An 18,860-nucleotide genomic window follows, 5' to 3' on the forward strand; every position below is an offset into this window, starting at 1 on the left:
TTCCCTATATGGTACAGCTTGTTCATTTAAATAATTATTTACATTATCACATATTTTACTTTTCAAACCACCACAAAAATGCTACTTATAAATAAAACAAGTGTAGTGGAGAGTGAACTCTGTATCTTCCATAGAAGGAATAATGTCTAAAATGAAAAAATACTACATAAGCATATTATTTAGAATATATAGGTTAATTCGAGAAAAAACAACTAAGAGTTACTTCTGGGGAGTGGGACTCTGGTGGTAAGACAGAATGAGGCAGAGACTTATTTTTCATTCAGTCTTCAACTTCTAAACTCCTATGTAAATTATTTCGATAAAAATTAAAGTTCAGTTAAGAAAAAGAAAAGCTATCTAAACTAAAACATGAGACATTTAAAGAGGGAATATCAATAATGTGTATTACTTACCACACTGTATAATTGGCAGCATTTAACTCAATAGCATCTCTTGTTAGTTTAAAAGCTCGTTCACTTCTTTCATCACGCTGCAGAACGGCCCGGAAATAATCATAAACATCTCTAACTACAAACGGAGCACAAAACTGCATTAGGACTATCTTTCTTGTTTAAAACTAGCATTATAATATAAACTGTTATAACTTATGAGGAAAGATATTTTACTCCATTATTTAGAATAAGCAAAAGAAAGTCAAATAACTATGTGAATGCCACCCTGATAATGCTTTAGTGTCACAGCCACAAAGTTTCTAAGAACTTGTGTCTTTTTTCACTCAGCCTTGTTTGTGAGATCTGTCCATGTTATAACAGATCTGGATCCTCTTAATGGTTATACAGTTGAATATATTTTATTTACTCATTCTCCAAAGCATGGATATAGAGGAAATAGATGTACAGAGAGGTTAAAAATTAAATACCTTGTCCAAGGTTACAGTGCTAGCAAAATGAACTTAGAATTTGAACCAGGTGGTCTGCCTTTGAAGTCTGCGCTCTTAATCTCCTAGTACATGTCTTCTGATGTCATATGCCAGAGTGAACCCAGAATGTATCATAGAAGTGACAATTCAAGGTTTTAAGATACAGGCATTTTCCAGCTTTACATATGAGCATTTCTCTGCTTTCCAAAGTGGCTAAATATATGAAAATTACCATCTGAAATATATGTATCTGTTCATATGTCCTGAGAGCTGATATAGAGTTTTACCTTCTATTTAATTCATGTGTACAAAATGGCATTCCCATTTTAATTTGCATATCTCTCATTCCCAATGATAATGGATTTTTCCCCTATTTAATGGCCAATGGAATTTTCTCTGTGAACTGCTAGTTCATATTCTTTGTTCATTTTTTGATTAGTCTGTTTCCTTAACCTTTTGTGGGAATTCCTTATAAAGCTCTAAATATCAGTCCTGTTTTGTATGGTATATCTTTTCGCATATTTCTCCTTGCCTTTTAATTGTTCATGGTGTCTTCTGTTTTACAAATTTTAAATTTTGATATATTCACCTATCAATTTTTGATCAGCAGGTTATATTTCTCTATCATTTCCTTTGTGGCTTCTTATCATGATATATGTAAGCGTTTAATATGTTGTTTTTTTTACCCTGCAAAAAATGTTCTTATTTTTAACCTCAAAAGAAATGTATGATTGTATCAGTTTTCTCCAACATCTTTAGTTATAGGTACCTTATGAATCTGAAATAAATTGTGGTCTTCGTTTCTCTGATCACTAGTGATTTTACCATCTCTTCATCGATATTTCTATTTCTTCTAGTGAATTATATCTTCACATATAACATCTCTCAGTGTGGAAGTTTTGCATTTTTATGCAGTTATACCTTCTGATCTTTTCCTTAATTCTGAGTTTTATATCTTGCCTACTAATATTTTCTCTTCAACCCAAGAATGAAAGATTATTCTCTAATATTTGCTCCTAGTATGTTTACAGTTTTATTTTAGAACTTTAATTCTTTTGTAATTTATTTTCATGTAAGATATGAGATAGGGATATAATTTTGCTTATATCCAAATGCATAGCCAACTGTTACAAAAGCATTATTTGATTAATGCATGTTTTTAATATAGTTATGAGATGTCCCTTTTATCAAATATTAAGTTCCCATTTATATTGATGATGTATTTTTAGGTACCTTATTAATCTATTTATTTCTACACCAGTTTCACATGTTATTTTTAGTAGCACATTTTCATATTTGGTAAGGCAAACCCTCACACCATTATTCTTCCTCTTCAAACATTTCTTGGCATTACTTCATAACTGGAAAAAACAATAAACGCCTTCTGTAGCAAAGGAATGATCTTGGATAACAAAGCCTTAATTGAAAGATATATATATAGGCACACATATAAAACCACAAAACTACATTCCATTTTATTCATTTCTTTCCTAAAAGAACAACTAACAATTCACATTTACATGACCTTCAATTTACAAAGCATTTTCACATTCATTATGAAAGAATGATACTTTGTGAAAGAAAATAATCCACTCATTTTAATATCAGTAAATGTATTCCAACTGAGCCTAACACTTCATTGCCAAAATATATTTCAATATGCTCATGTTTCAGCAACCAAGGTTTTCTAAATAAAACAGTAGCTCATTTGTTTTTATCTTACATGCATATTAAATAGTAAATAAAAAGCACAATTATGCAATAGCTATTATGTATTATAACATTCATTGCTTATACTTAGAATATGTCCACTCTGTAGAAAATAAAATTTTTAATCATAAAAATTACAAAAGAACACTTATGTTAGCTTATCGTAAGTCATTTAGATCTTTATTAGACAAAAATCTATCATCTATCTGGCCATATAATTGTGAATTTAAACTCTGCTACTAAGTGTGACTTACAGACCTTTTCCTAATAAAAATAAACTTACATTTTTCACTATAAATGATCTGGACCACTGGATTGGGGCCATCGTTCTGTGGCACTGGATCTATATCAGCCCATTCTGCTCTGTCCCTGAAATATATATACTTTTTCAGTGATTATATTCAAACATATAAGAAAAGGAGTTCTAGTGCTTTTAAAAATGGCAACAATTACACTTACATTAATACTAGTAGCTTATAAATATCTTAATATAACCATAGCTTATAGAGTCTTCATGACCAAGTTTTGCAACTCTGCTTTACATATTAAACTTTAAAATAAAAATAATATGAATAATCTTCTAATTAATAAATTAAGTTTTCAAATTTAAAGTTTTTACATAAGTGGAAAAACATGTTTCTGCATCATGTGCATAATAGTTTTAAACTAGAACTCAATTTATTTCATTGGTCTAATATGACTCTGGAGTCATCATTTTAAAAAATTTGAAAAACAATTTACTAGGAACTGACAATTTTAAAATCAAAGTAAACAATTTACTGTATACTGAAAAGTGGTCTAAGTGATCATTAGAGAGCAGGTTCTGGAATCTGACAACTATCTGAGTTGAAATATTGGCTCTACCACTTATTAGCTGTGTGACTTTGAAAAAGTTATTTAACCTCTCTGGGCCTCAGTTTCTTCACTTATAAAATGGAATTGATAATATAACCAACCAACCTTAGAAGGCTGTTTGGAGGATTAAGTCAAGCACTTAAGTGCATAATAGTAAGCATATAGTATACAGTAACTATATAATATTGCTATCTTAAATATTTATATGCTACATATTATAAATGATAAATGCATATAGTAAGCATTCAATGACTACTCTCTTTATCAATGCTAAAATAACATTATAGTGGCAACAACGAGTGCCTACAGACATTTGTGTGAACTGCCCTGTGTGACCAAATTTGTTTGAACTACTTTACTTACATTCTTTTCCTTTCACCAATTTTTTAGTTCTCTATACTGATCAGCTATTGACAGCAAAGATTCTGTGACATCCAGACAATCCTGAAATTATGTCCACTACATAAGGAGAAATACAAGGGAAAAAATTACCTGAGATGTGAGACCTAGTGCCTGGGAAAGTGGCATGAGAAAGGTAAGGCTGTTATTTAGTCACTGGGAAATCAGACATAGCCAAGTGAATAAGGTGAGTATTTCACAATTCAGAGGGGAAGTTTGAGGGTTATGGGGCCACCCCAACCAATTTAAAACAGTAAAACATTAATTCCAATAACAAAATCTGGACAGTGACTTTCACTCATTCATAAAAACAAGGCAAATAAGCCATCTAATGGGTTACCTAGAACTACAGTGGAAAAAAATAAGACAAAAGAAAAATAAGACCTAAGGACTTCTCGCTTCTCTGCAGGTTCAGTTGGAGCTAGGGAACCAGCATTATTATAAGAAAGCAAAGAACTGATGAGGGGATAGGGCTGGATGTTGGCAAAGAAGGGGAGGAAAGGCAAGAGAATTACAGCAGTACCCAACAACTGCCTACTTGTATTATGTACGAGGTGATGGGATGTATACTAAAGTTTAAGGAACAAATAAATATCTTTTCATCCTTACAGCCTAAGTAGGTGTCCGGCTGATGCTAGGCGCTAAAATGTTGACTGACGATGTCCCAGTCCTAAAGATCTTATACTAGCTCGCTCCGTTTCAGCAGAACAAACCGTGAGAAACTCCTACATCTTGTTTTTAAAGTGAGCAAATCTGGACCTTATTTAAATCATTATTTCCTACCAGGTTATCACAATGCACCCAAACCCTTCCGTATTCAGTCAGGCTACCAGGCAGGCTATCTTTGTTGGGAGCATGGAAGAGAGCGGGAGATTTCTTAAAATTCCTGAATCACGACACCTAAACAGCCTGAGAGTGCTGTCCAGTGTTCTGCAGTTTCTACGCTGCTTTGTGTCCAGCCGCTTCCCTGACTCTCGGTGACAGAGTTGGCTCCGGGGAAGCACCAACCCCTACAAGAGCGCAAGGGCCGCGGGCGGGCCCTGACCCCGCAGAGCGCGGCCCCGGACAACCCCACAGCGAGGCCGCGGAAACTTCGGTCAGACACGCTGACCCGGAACCGCTACCCAACTGAACCCCCCCGCCCCCGAGGGAAGGGCCTCCGACTCAGAGGCCCCGCTGTGGGCGTTACCTGTACAGGACATAAGTGGGTGAGTCCAGGCTCAGGAACCCGTCATCCATAGGGGACGCCACTGCTTCTCCCGCCTCGGCTGCCATCACTTCATCCTGCTGCTGGGACGGCGGGGTATGCGGCTGGGGCGGTGGCGGCTCGGGCTGACCAGGCTCGCTGCCCTGCGTAGCCTCTCCGACACCCTCGGTGGCCGCCATCTCGCCTCGGTCAACAGCGGAGTTGGCGGCAGAGGCCCCGCCCCTCCAAGCCCCGCCCCTGGCTTTCTTCCCCAACCGGGGGCAGCCCACTTCCGGTTTTCTAGCGTCCTACCATAGAGATGTGGGCCAGAGAGTGTACCAGCGGCCCTCTACCTACGTGGCCCCTCTGTTGAGTACTTGTCTGTGGGTGAGGAATTGCTATTATCTCTGGGGCTCCAGGTTTCCCATTTGTCATCCCATCCGTAGGTCTTGCCAAAAATGCTTGTAGTTGGTATTTGGTGTGGATGAAAAAGGGGCCACATGTTAAACCTGACAAGCTCGGGAGAGGCCAGTATGGTGGGCATAAACTCAGACTGAAAGTAACCACACAGGGTGTTCTGAACGTAAAAATTCCTGAATAAAAGCTGGTCATGGCAGATAGTCATGTCTTAGGCCTGTAGTTTCCTTAACAAAGGTCAGGCTTTACCATAAGTGAGCGTGTCTGTTGTGTTTTTCCATCTAAGCTAACACACCTTTGAAATGTCAGAGTAAGCTTTTCCAGAGCCCTCAGGGCACACCCACTGCACCAGAGCAGGAGCACTATTTTGTTCTCTGAATACCAGCTCTATGCGCTGTAAATGTTAATTACTATCATGTACCTACCAATGTAAAGAAGTGTCTCTTAGTTTTACTTTTTATTCAGTCTCAGAGATTGCCCTGCTTTGATATCTCCCTCCCCCTTAATCTACCACCATTGGATTTCATGTCACCCTTCTTATGTCTCTTTGATTCTAATGTATAATCTTCTAAACTGCCATTCTCTGGAGCATTTTCTCAATCCCTTGAGATTTTGCTTTCTAGCATTTGTCATCACTTTGGCTCAAATAAACTAATAAAAATTCTCTACTGGTTTGAATGTTTATGTTGACATTGGGGATGTGTTAGTGTTGTTAGATTCCCTCAGTAAAGGAGATGGCTTCTTTTGGACAATCTTAAGAACAATGGATAATGGCAGTTGGTTTACAGCACCCCCGCTCCTCCACTCCTTCCTGCATTTCAAGGAACTGGCCTCCACATTAACCTTTTAACCATTTAACCATTTATGTTCCTTGTACACTTTTTCTTTTGGATGCTAAAAGTTTATACCACAGAACTTAAGCAATCCGGGATTTTTGTCTTTTTTTTTGTAAATTTAATTTTATTATTAGTTTCGCATGTACAGTACATTGGTTAGACATTTATATAGTTTATGAAATGATCCCCCTGATTGCTCTCTTTCCTGGCTCTCCACCTAGCCATTACATTAATGCTAACTGCATTCCCTATGCCATGCTCCCCATCCTCGTGACCATCTATCGACTACTAATTTGTACTTCTTTAACCCTTCACCCCTTTCTCCCAGCCCCACAACAACACTCCTCTCTGGGTGTCACCAGATTATCCTCTATAGTTGTGAGTCTGTTTTTGATTATTTTGTTCTTTTTGTTCCTTAGATTCCACATATAAGTGAAATCGTATGGTATTTATCTTTGTCTGACATTTAACTCAGCATAATAACCTCTAGGTCCATCCATGTTAATAGAAGGATTTCATTGTATACATGAAGCATAAATTCCTTATCCAATCACCTGTTGATGGCCATTTAGGTTGCTTCCATATCTTGGCTATTGTAAATTGTGCTGCCATGAACATAGGGGTGCATAGATCTTTACAAATTATTGTTTTGGTTTCCTTTGGATAAATAGAAGTGCAATTGCTGGGTCAAAAAGTATATCCACTTTTAATTTTTTGAGGAACCTCCAGACTGTTTGCCATGCTGACTGTAGCAATTTGCAATCCTACCAATGGTGTGTGAGAGTTCCCTTTTCTCTGCATCCTCGCTAACACTTGTTCTTTGATTTATTGGTGATAGCCATTCTGACAAGTGTGAGGTGATATCTCATTGTGGTTTTAATTTGCATTTCTCTGATGATTAGTGACCTTGAGCATCTTTTCATGTCTATTGGCCATCTGTATTTCCTCTTTGGAGAAATATCTGTTCAGGTCTCATGCTCGATTTTTAAATTAGATTGTTTTTTTGTTGTTGAGTCATATGAGTTCTTCATATATTTTGGATAGTAACCTCTTATCAGATGTATCGTAAGAAAATATCTTCTCCTATTCAGTCAGTTGTCTTTTTTGTTGTTGTTGTTGATGGTTTCGTTTTACAAAAACTTTTTAGTTTGATGTAGTCGGATGTTTTTCTCTTGTTTCCCTTGTCCAAGGAGATACATCTGAAAAGAAATTACTGTTAGCAGTGTCAGAGAATTTACTGCCTATGTTTTCTTCTAGAAGCTTTATGGTTTCGGATCTTACGTTTAAGTCTTTAATCCATTTTGAGTCTATTCTTATATATGGTGTAAGAAGGTAGTACAGTTCTTTCTTTCCTTCTTTCCTTCTTTTTTTTTGCATGTATCTGTCCAATTTTCCCAGCACTAGTTATTGAAGAGACTGTCTTTACTCCACTATATATTCTTGCCTCCTCTGTCATATATTAGGAGAATGTATAGGTGTGGATTTATTTCTGGGCTCTCTATTCTGTTCCATTGATCAATGTATCTGTTTTTATGCCAATACCATGCTGTTTTGATTACTGTAGGCTTGTAGTATAGTTTGATGTCAGGTAGTGTGATACTTGCAATTTTTTTCTTCTTTCTCAAGATTGCCGTGGCTATTCGGGGTATTTTACAGTTCCATATAAATTTTAGGATTATTTGTTCTATTTCTGTGAAAAATGCCATTGGTATTTTGATAGGGATTGCACTGAATCTATAGATTGCTTTGGGTAGTATGGCCCTTTTAATGATGTCAATTCTTCCTACCTATGAGCATAGTATATGCTTTCATTTATTTGTATCTTTTTCAGTTTCTTTTTTCAATGACTTATAATATTCTGAGAGCAGGTCTTTTACCTCCTTGGTTAATTTGATTCCCAGGGTTTTTGTCTTTTGATATTAAAGTTGCAGTATACAAATAATATGTGTCTAAGTTACAGGAAAGGAACATTCATTTAACCACTATTTACTGACTACCTATCATGTGCCAGGGTTGTTCATAGCAGTAAATAAAGTCTCTGTGGTAATGGAGTTTACATTCTAGTGAAGGATAGTAGAATATGCCATCCTAAAATGTCTGTAGATACTCAGTGTGTGCCACTCCAAAATTTGCTGCATTGGTATATTATTTTGAGGTGTAGGCACTTGAAAAATAGCAAATCCAAGGATGAGCATTCTCTGAGTACCCCCTTATCTGCCTAAAGACAGATCCTCCAAAGGGAACTCAACTATCATAAATCCTCTCCCCAGGAGTTTTGAAAGTAGAAGTGGACACCACTTCCAGATAAACTTTGTCACATACTATCTTATCTCCCATCTATTCTGCAAAGGGCTCATTCATCTTTCCTAAAAATCATTTACTCTTCCTTAACACGCCTACACTGCCCCTCCTTTTTCCTATTAAAATGGTATTTAAGCCTGAATTCTAAGCAACCTCAGGGATTTAACTAATTTTTCCCTGGGTGTCTCCTATGTACACATGAGGTATTCATGTAAACAAACCTGTTTGTTTTTCTCTTGTTAACCTGTCTTTCATTACAGGGATCTCAGCCAAGAACTCAGAAGGGTAGAGGGAATGTTATTTTTCATCCTTTAGAGTAGTCAGGAAGGTTTTGTGGGGACTATTTGAGCAGAGACGTGATAAAGTGCATGGCAGATAGAGAAAACAAGAAATACATACTATGTTCCTGGTTCAGTAAGGATGTCAATATGACTGAAGCCTGGTGAATGAGGGGAAGAGATTGGTAGGTGAGGTTAAAGAGGAAGCCAGGGGTGATGGTAAGAATTTGTGATTTTATTTTTATTGTAGTAAAATAGTCACATTTATCTTTTTAGCCATTTTTAAGTGCACAGTTCCATGGCATTAAGTACATCACATTGTTGTGCAACCATTGCCTCCATCCATCTTTTTCATCTTTCCTAAGTGAAACTCTGTACCCATTAAACTACTCCCCATTCTCTCCTCCCTCCAGCCACTAGTAACCACTGTTGTAGTGTGCCTCCATGAATTCAAAGATTCTAGGTACCTCATAGAAATATAATCATACAGTATTTGTCCTTTTGTAACTAGTTTATTTCACTTCACATAATGCCCTCCAGGTTCATCTGCGTTGTAGCATGTGTCAGAATTTATTTTCTTTAAGGCCGAATAATATTTTATTGTATGTATAGCCCACATTTGTTTATGCATTCATCTGTTAATGGACCCTTTGCTTGTTTTCACCTTTTGGCTGTTGTGAATAATGAAATGTTAGTCTTTGCTGTCATTTCCTTTGGGTATATACCTAGAAGTGGGAGTGCTTGATCATATAGTAATTGTTTAATTCTTTGAGGAACTGTTTTCCACAGCAGCTACACAAGGACTCCAATTTCTCCCCATACTCACCAATGCTAGTTATTTCTTATTTTTCGATAACCATCCTAATGAGTGTGAAGTGGTATCTATTGTGTTTTTGATTTGCATTTCCCTGATTAATGATGTTGAGCATCTTTAATGTCATTTGTGGTATTTGATTTTAAGTGGAAATAAAAAGAAACTTTAGAAATAAAAAGTACGCTGGATGTCATTAATGGCATGGCAGATTAGACATTACAGAAGAAAAGATTAGTGAATTTGAAGACATAGAAATAGAAACGACTTAAAATGAAAAAGAAAAAATAACTGAAAAGAGATAAAGAGAGCATCAGTGAGCTGTGGGACTTTAGCCCACTAATATATGTGCAATTAGAGTTCCCAAAGGAGAGGAGTGGGGAGACAGAAAAGTATTCAAAGAAACAATGGCCGCAATTTTTATAAATTGGAGAAAAACTATAAACTTACAGATCCATGAAGCTCAATGAACCCCAAGCGCAAGAAATGTTAAGAAAAATACATAATGGCATATCAAAATCAAATTGCTTAAAACCAGTAATCATATTTAATCAGCCAGAATAAAAAGACACACTATGTACAGAAGAACAAACAAAAATGAGGGAAGATTCTTATTGGAAGCTGTGCCTGGCAGCCTCTAAGATGACCCCTAATGATCCCACCTCTTGCTGCTTATGCCCTTGTAAAATGCCTCCCCTTGAACGTGGGCTAGACCTTGTGACTAGCTTCTTATGAATAGAATACGGCAAAACGATGGGATGTTATGTCAGATTATAAGATTGTGATTTCCAACATGTTTACCCCTCCTCCCACCTTTATTTCTCTCAGAATCCTTACTCTGAGGGAAGCAAACTGCCACATTGTGGGCTGTGCTATGGAGAGGTTCAAATGGCAAGGAACTGATGTCTCTGGCCAATAGCAAGCAAGGGCCTGAAGCTTGCTAACAGCTACATAAATGAACTTGGAAATAGATCCTCCTCTAGTCCACCTTTGAAATGACTAAAGCCCTGGCTGTGTGAGTCATTAAGGAAATAAAAATGAACACCATGGGATACTATTATATACTTATTAGAATGGCTAAAATTAAACGAACTGTTCAAAACCACGATAAGATGCCACTTACACCCATGGGATGTCTAGAATCAAAAAGAGGGACTCAAGTACTATCAAGGATATAGAGGAACTGGAACTTTCATACTGCCAGTGGGAACATAAAATGCACAACTACTTTGGAATATAGTTTGGTAGTTTTTAAAAAATTAAGCATACCCCTGCCATATGACCCATCCATTCCATCCTAGGCGTTACCTGAGATATGAAAGCACAAGCCCATAAAAGGCTTGTAAACAAACCTTCATAACCGCTTTATTTGTAATACCTCAAATTGGAAACAACTCAAATGTTCAATAGGCAAATGATTAAACAATGGAATACTACTCAGCAATAAAGAGGAATGAACTATAAACTTTAAATTATGCTGAAGAAAAAGAAGCCAGACAAAAATGAGTACATATTATAGGATTCTATTTACATAGAACTATAGACTATGCAAAATAATCTATAGTGAAAGCAAGCAGAGAAGTGGTTGTCCAGAGATGGCGATCAGTGCAGGGAAAGTAGGAGGGCCTGAAAAAACTTTTTGGGGCAATGGATATGCTTATTTTGACTGTTGTGATTCATCATGTGTATCCATTTCAAGTATTATAAAATTGCACTTTAAAAATATGCAGATTAAAAATGAACAATTTGTTAATAAAGACAGTTTGAAAATATGAGAAAAAACAGCATTTTTTATGTTAATGGGAAAGATTCAGTAGAGGTAAAAAAACTGAAAATATGAGATGGCGGTGTAAATCTCTGGAAATATGTCCTTTAGGAGAAGGCATGTATTGTACAAATGGAGGACTCTGGCTAGGATTATGTACAGTTCATCACTACACTTAAGACATTCATACTTTGGACAATTTCCTTAAAATATAGTCACCAAAATTAACTACCAGAGTAAGGGGTAGAAACATTTTATAGCTGATGTGACATACAATTAGATACCTGTCAAAAGAAGTACTAGTGCATTTATGGCTTTTCAAACTTACCAGAATTCTGTGTAGTATCTACATGAAGTTTTGTTCCTACTTAAGTTACATACCTGATTGTTCTGCACCGTTAATGTATTTGACACAGGGATTAGAAAATGGGGAGAGATTTTGACTTCAGAAGTATGATCTTCATAGCAGAAATCTTTCTTCTCTTTGAATTCAAAACAGTAGCTGTGGTAACTTGGTTAGTCCTCCACTGAGAAGTGTATGTGGTCATCCCCTTGAACCTGGTCTTGGTTGTGACATTTATGACAAATAAAAGAGAAGTGTTGCTTTGCAGTTTCCAAGGGTAGGTCCTAAGAAACTGTAAGGCTTTTACCCGGGTCTCTGGGAAGTCTGGCTCTGGGGAAAGCTAGCTTCATGAAGTCAGTCCATCTACCCTGAGACTTCATTTTGTGAGAGTGTCCAAACTAGTCATGTCAGGAGGTTGTGTTGAGTTGCATGACCAGCCCTCAGGTGTTCTGTCCATATCAGTCAGGGTACCAAACATGTGAGAACAGCCTTCAGATGACTCTAGCTTCAGGCATCATCTAACTTCAATCAAATGAAGGACCCCAATTGAGAGCAACTGATACTTTCTCTAGACTTGAGAGAGATAATACATTATTTAAAGCCATTAAGTTTTGGAGTGGTTTGTGATGTAGCATAAACGTACTTAGGCAAACTGGTAGACCTTCAGCTGGGATACTTTTTGAGAATTTTTCTGTGTTGGGCCCCTTTGATTATACAAATCTTTGAAGACAAAAGTATTTTCTTCCGTTTAATTTTTGTGATTCAACCTACCTTTTCATCCCTTCTCCTCTGCTTCAATATTAAATACCCAGGGCAGACACTCAATAAATGCTAACCTTTATATGGTTACCTCCATGCTAATGAGTGAAGAAAATATATTCAGATCTTTCCAATGTTAAAATGCCACATTAAATGCACATTAAAATGAGCACAATTTTGGCTACATGCAGTCTAGTTTTTAAGTCTTGGAGCTAAGTTCACTTTTGAATTGTTTTAATGTAAATATAATCAATTTCCACACTGCTACTACCACTGTACATAACACTAAAGATGCCATATTTTAACAAGATGCCAATGTTTAGGGTGAAGGTGGGAAAAACGGTGAATTGTAAGGGTCTACAAGACAGGAAGAGGGGCAACTATTGTCTAAGTAGTACGCCAACAATAATGCTTTACACTGTTAAACAATGCAAACACTCTGCCATTGGTTCTTGCTGTACTGCCTGTGGTAAGATTGATCATGTTAACACGTTAACTTGAAGAGGGGAGAATATGTGTTTAACTTTTGTCCCTAAGAACCTTGGACAATCAGTTTACAAATATAAAGTAACAGCCTAAATCAAAACAAAATCCATCACAGGTACTGGAAAAAAAACTTAAAGAATATTCCTGATTGACAATAAATCAGTGACATAATCTTTAAATTGATAGAACTCTTTGTCAAGTGCAAAAGGCAAATGGACAAATACTATTAGACAATTATTAAATATATGTTTGTTATGATTTAAGAGCAGAAAAAAATCTCGGCTGAATTTTTATACAAGTCTTTATTTACAACTTGTTTAACAACTGTACACTTTTTGCAGCCTTGAAAACATTTTTGTACTTGAATGGGAAAATATAGTTTGACCAAATCTTAACTTTATTCTTCATATACATATACATATATTATATGCATACATATAAACATGTACATATAATTAATATCACAACAAGTTGGCAGTCATAAAATTAAAATGATTAAGTGATATCAAAAGGAAATATAAGATCTCAAAAAAATTAAAAATCTGTCTTATGGTGCTTTCTTGGACTTTATATTTTTGTGACTTTAGTAAAAAATTTCTTAATGAGGCTCTCTAACAAGTCATTCACCTCAGAAAACAGTGAGAAAATCCACCAATCTAACACAGAAGTTTACCAAGTTGGTAAACTTAACAGTGGAAAAATACTTGGATGCCATTATGTACAATGTTGCTAAATCTGTATTGATTCCACTAGTGAAATGAGAAATTGAGAGTCCTAAGTGGATTTCATTTTTGGGTTATAATGACAAAGAATGAAATTGTGAAATTATAAATTCAATAGTCAACCAGAAAGAATAATATACCTAGCAATATCCTTTTTTGCAAAGGCTAAACAGCAAGGTGGGTAACTACAATGTCAAATATGAAACTAACAATTCACAGAACAATCAATAATACTTAAGACATGAGTATAAGGCTTTAGAGCTGAGTTGTAATCAATACAACTCCAGCTCCAATGTACTAAGGTGTTTTCCAGCTCATCTGAAAAGTTTAAAATATACTCTACTCTAGGGGGGAAAAAAAGCCTCTTTCTATCCCCAAATCTTTGATAGAATTTATTAATCAAAATAAGGCAAATTATTAAATATGTTTGAATTTTACCATTCATTATACAACCAAAAATTGGGTGTTATAAATGGTGAGACAATTGTCAAAACATGAACACTGCATAATAAGATAAACCTGGAAATTATCTTGAGCACAAAGCATTCTGAATTACACATAACCTATAAACAGAAAAGTTAGTGACAGCAATGACACTGTAGTGCATCTGAATTTTAAATAACTAAGGCTATTAAAAAACAAAAGGCTACTATTTAAAAAATTAGAAGGCCTCGAATCATTGATTTGTAATTGTATACAGTCATTTCTTATATTTATACTAAAATGCTATTTCTTATTTCAAGCACATTGAGATCTTCCCTTAACTAATATGAGTCTCTGTAGAACACACATTAAATTAGGCCACCAAGAAAATAAATTCAAATCATACCGTTAGTCATCTGAACTTGAACGACAAAAGAATTTTATCATAATTTGCTTGGAATTTGATACTTGAATAAAAAAAATATTTAAATGAAGAGGAAAGCATCGGAATAGGATAGTTTTAACTGAGTCCAAGCTGACTCAAAAGAATTATGATTAGTCTCTTATTTTCATTAAAAACTCAAAGATGCATTCCTGTAGATCCTTTTAGTTATGTTAAGCACTTTATTAAAAGCCAAATAAATTAGTAAATATTAAAAAATGTTTCATTAACTAAGTGACTGGAATAAAATGTTTGCTGCATACATAAAACTTAACTTGATTCATAATCTATCTTATTAAGAGCAAGAAACTGAAGAAAACCAAATAAATTATTTGGATCTTGATGTTCTTTTAAGGTAGAAGATAATCAACTGTGATTTTAGGGACAGAACCAAAAATCTGTTAGCAAATTTTGTTAGCTCTATATAGATTTAAAAGTAATGAAATAGAAGAGTATGATGCTTATTACTTTTTATTTATAAATAAATTAAGCATTCATCAGTTTCTGCTCCATGTTAGAAACTATGCATCGTTAATGTTAAGATACTACATAAAAAAGGAAAAAAAACCTGAAGATACTAAGTTATGATTTATGAAATGATTTAATTATATCACTTGAAAAGTAAAGTGCTGAGAATCTGTTTAAAAATATATACTGAAAACTAGTTTCAAAGAATGGGGTTTTAATTTTCCCAAGGCTGGTGTTAATTTTAATAAAATAGCTTTATTCAACTATTGCGGTAAGATCTGAGTTATGCTAAATTAACTGAATACCTTTATTTTGTCCTTATTTTCTCTCTGGGTATTACAGCACTGGCAAAAAGTATTTTCTGCAATGATGAAAATGTCTGTATCTGTGTTATCCAATATGATAACCACTATCCATGTGTGGCTACTGAAGCACTTAAAGTGTGGCTAGGTAACTGGGGAATTAAATTTATAATTTTATTTAATTTAAATGTAAATGTATTTAATTTTATTTAATTTAAATGTAAATTGGCTCATGAACTGGACAATGCAGGTCCAGAATCTATTCTTATTTAGATGAACAGGAAGCCAGTGGAAGATAAAGACAATTAGGAGGAGACTTAGCCATTCAACAACTAATTAGTAGATATTCAAAACATATTTTGTCCTCTTGTGTGTTTGTGTGTGTGTGTGTTTAATTTTTTACTCTGGAAGGACAAAAAGCAGCTCTTCCCTCAAAGGTCAGAGCAGAGCCTAGACTTCTCTATTTCAGTGTTGGTCTCTTTTAGGTGACCTGCCTAAGCAAAGCACATCAGTAGAATAGGAGATACTGCAGATAAACTTTTCACACTATAAAAATATTTCTCTCATTTAAAAACACAAAGTAAAACAAAACTCTAAGACCGTGTTCTTATGAGCAAATCTTCCTATTCTTCGGCAGTAATCATATGTGTCGATGCTTATGTAACGACAAATATTTCAGTACTTTTGGACTATGATTTGAATACTAATATATTTGTTACAAAAGGAAGAGAGTCCTGACTCCTAAAAACTTCTCTCAGTTGAACACGCCAAAAACTTTGCTATATGTTATAGAAGAACTAAGAATATTTTTGTAGTATTGTACCATCTTTAGTGTCTTCCTTTTCCCATTACCTCACTCCCATCGCTTTCCAGATTTTTTGACTTCACAGCTCCTGGAACCTGGCTGTCTTTATCCTGTCACTGGGTACACCCAATGATGAAGAAACTAGGAAAATTAAGTACAGTTTGTAGGTTTGTATTTTAGGAGACAGGGAAATCAAAGCTAAGAACATCTTCTGATTCACCAGAAGATTATATTTTATTACTACAACTCCAGAAAACAAAAAGTTTCAAGGGTGTCTGCATTTGAGAGAACTTGGTTTCATGAGTGATTAACTTATAAAAAGAGTCTTATTAATGTGAAATACAAAATATAATTCATGCTTCATAGCCCCAACCCAATTTCAACTAGATTTCCAGACTTAGAATTTCAGATCTGACTTTTAAAATTTCAAGAAGAGCACATAGCCCATTTATTTGGGCAATCTTTTACATTCTTCTTAGTGAGTGCTCCAAAATAAGGAAAAGAACCCCAGTGGAAAAGATAAATAGGATGTGCCACAGGAAGGTACAAGGAAAATAATTATCTAATATTAGTAAAGTGCTGTGGATCTTGGAGTGAAGGATAAATAATACATAAATGATTAGGAGTAATGGTAAATAATATTAAGATACTCATCTCTACTAGTGGCATATATAAAATAAACACAAGATAAAATGTATATACAGTAATCACTGCCCGTAGGTTGACAAATAGACCAAGAATAAACACGAGTCCCTTTTATTACAATTGCTAAACTAATTATTTTCATTTGTCAATTTAGAGATCTCTACAATGATAATGCCTGCTCAGAAGTCTTCCACATACATTATTAAAGAAAGCTACAGCATGCTTTGGTAGTTTTCTTTTTCTTACTTTGAGACTGTTCTCATGATATTTACTTCTTCCTTTAACTCCTCTGAGTAGATATAATTTGGGGTATTTGATAGCCCCACGGGCCTAAAAATCTTCAGGCTATGGATACCTTCTCTGATGATTTCATCTTTAGACCTTAAATATCTAATTCAGACCCTGGTGTTAATATATATCAGGGCTCTCCTTGAATATATATATTTTCGAATGTTTAGTCTTGCCTTTACTTTGAAGAAAATTTTCTGTGGGGCTACTATGCATAATTAAGGGGAATAATAAAATTGAGCCTATGGTTTGTAAACTAGATAAAGCAGCAGATCTAGGTAACTGTTAGAAAGTGATTTTCAGCCACTACAGATTTCTTCTCATCTCATCAAGTTATAGTATCCTTAATGGCCTTAAATCACTATCTTACGTTTAGTAATGGGTTAACAGTTTCAAAATGAAAAGAGATGCTTTCCCCTCCAACAATAACATATACGGTTAACAATGACCACTGAAGGGAAGGACAATTAGAAAATAAATTATATTTTTGTCCACTCTTTTTAATTGAATGATCATATAATAAAGTCAGATAATTTTACATAAACTGTTACTTTAGGAACATTTGTTAAAACGGTGTAAGTTTTAATTGTATTAGTATTTCCATCTGCCTGGATATTTGTTTATAATTAGGCCATTTCTTATCCCGATAATCCATTCTACTTTCTAGCACTCAATTTGCCTTAAGAGCAGTTCTCTTACTTTCTCAGATTTCTATGCTCACTTATATACAGCATACAAACTTATGTTATAGACTATTGTTGGGAAATATCAGAAAACAGAAAAATACTGGAGACATCACATAATTGCTAATAATATAACTGTTAGAAAACATTTATAGATCTTCCACAACTGCCAGAACTCATATACTTGCCATAATTAGGTTCAGGTCTCTAGTTTCTCAACCTAATGTCCCTTTTCTATCATTTTAAGTGCACTGTGAAGAATCCAAGAATATTTCAAGATAACACAAAATATAAATAGGTGTTTATATTCATAAAGATAATACATGTGAATTGGATTGATAAAAAGTTGTTTAAAAACAAAATAATGAGTACATACTTCTCAAGAACATAATAAGCGATTTAAAAGAGATGGATGTCATCACATTTGTGCTGTCCTTCATTTTATAAAAAGAAAGCTAAATATTACTGCTTCCGTGATTTGAGGGAATGGGGCAGGGTAGAAAATAGCTGTGTCAGTAACAATTTCAAGTTTTTTAGGCTTCTGAGAAATGAATGCTGTTTATTGCAAAATTTCAGCATAATAAAATTATTGTGCTGAAATTAGACAATAAAACCTTTTCAAGTTTTCCGATAAAAGGAACATATACCGATTATTATTTAAATATACTTTATAGAAAGTAAAAATTAGATGACAGATATATTGAGAATAACTTTCCTCTTATAAAAACCTCATGATATAAAACAGTGAAATCATTGTAGTTACAAAGAATAAGCTCTGAAACTGCTGTCTAAATGTAATGAAACTGGGTTGTACAACTACCAAAATCAGCTGCCATTTTGACAGTGATAACTACAGGAAAAGAGATTATCATTATTAAATGGAAAACCCTTTTAACTAAAAAGGGAAAAATAAAAACATGCTAAAATAAGTTTCAAAGTTTCTGATATCTCATTTTTCTTTTGTTGAGTACAATACACTCTTTTATCCTACTTTAGGATATCACATAGGCTCCACTGTTGAGAAGTACAATGTTACATTAGTTTCACAGCCATTTC

The 18,860-nt window shown here is 34.8% G+C and overlaps 1 protein-coding gene across 2 annotated transcripts in view; it reads right to left on the minus strand.

The window, feature by feature from the left end:
- The window catches only part of FNTA (farnesyltransferase, CAAX box, alpha), a 15,775-nt gene extending 10,497 nt beyond the window's left edge, over window positions 1-5,278 (minus strand). Inside the window, exons 1-4 of one of the 2 annotated variants that reach the window (XM_015592925.2) lie at window positions 4,454-4,599; window positions 3,809-3,904; window positions 2,874-2,959; window positions 414-528 (exon numbers count right to left, since the gene is read on the minus strand). In XM_015592925.2, coding sequence (XP_015448411.1) covers window positions 414-528; window positions 2,874-2,959; window positions 3,809-3,810 — 203 coding nt within the window. In that variant the 5' untranslated portion in view covers window positions 3,811-3,904; window positions 4,454-4,599. Of the gene's footprint in view, window positions 1-413; window positions 529-2,873; window positions 2,960-3,808; window positions 3,905-4,453; window positions 4,600-5,033 lie in introns of those variants that run through there. The other variant, XM_006916258.3, reaches the window with a different exon arrangement.
- Between the last annotated feature and the right edge of the window lie 13,582 nt (window positions 5,279-18,860).

Source organism: Pteropus alecto, unplaced genomic scaffold (assembly GCF_000325575.1).
Source record: "Pteropus alecto unplaced genomic scaffold, ASM32557v1 scaffold24, whole genome shotgun sequence".
NCBI classification, from domain to species: Eukaryota; Metazoa; Chordata; class Mammalia; order Chiroptera; family Pteropodidae; genus Pteropus; species Pteropus alecto.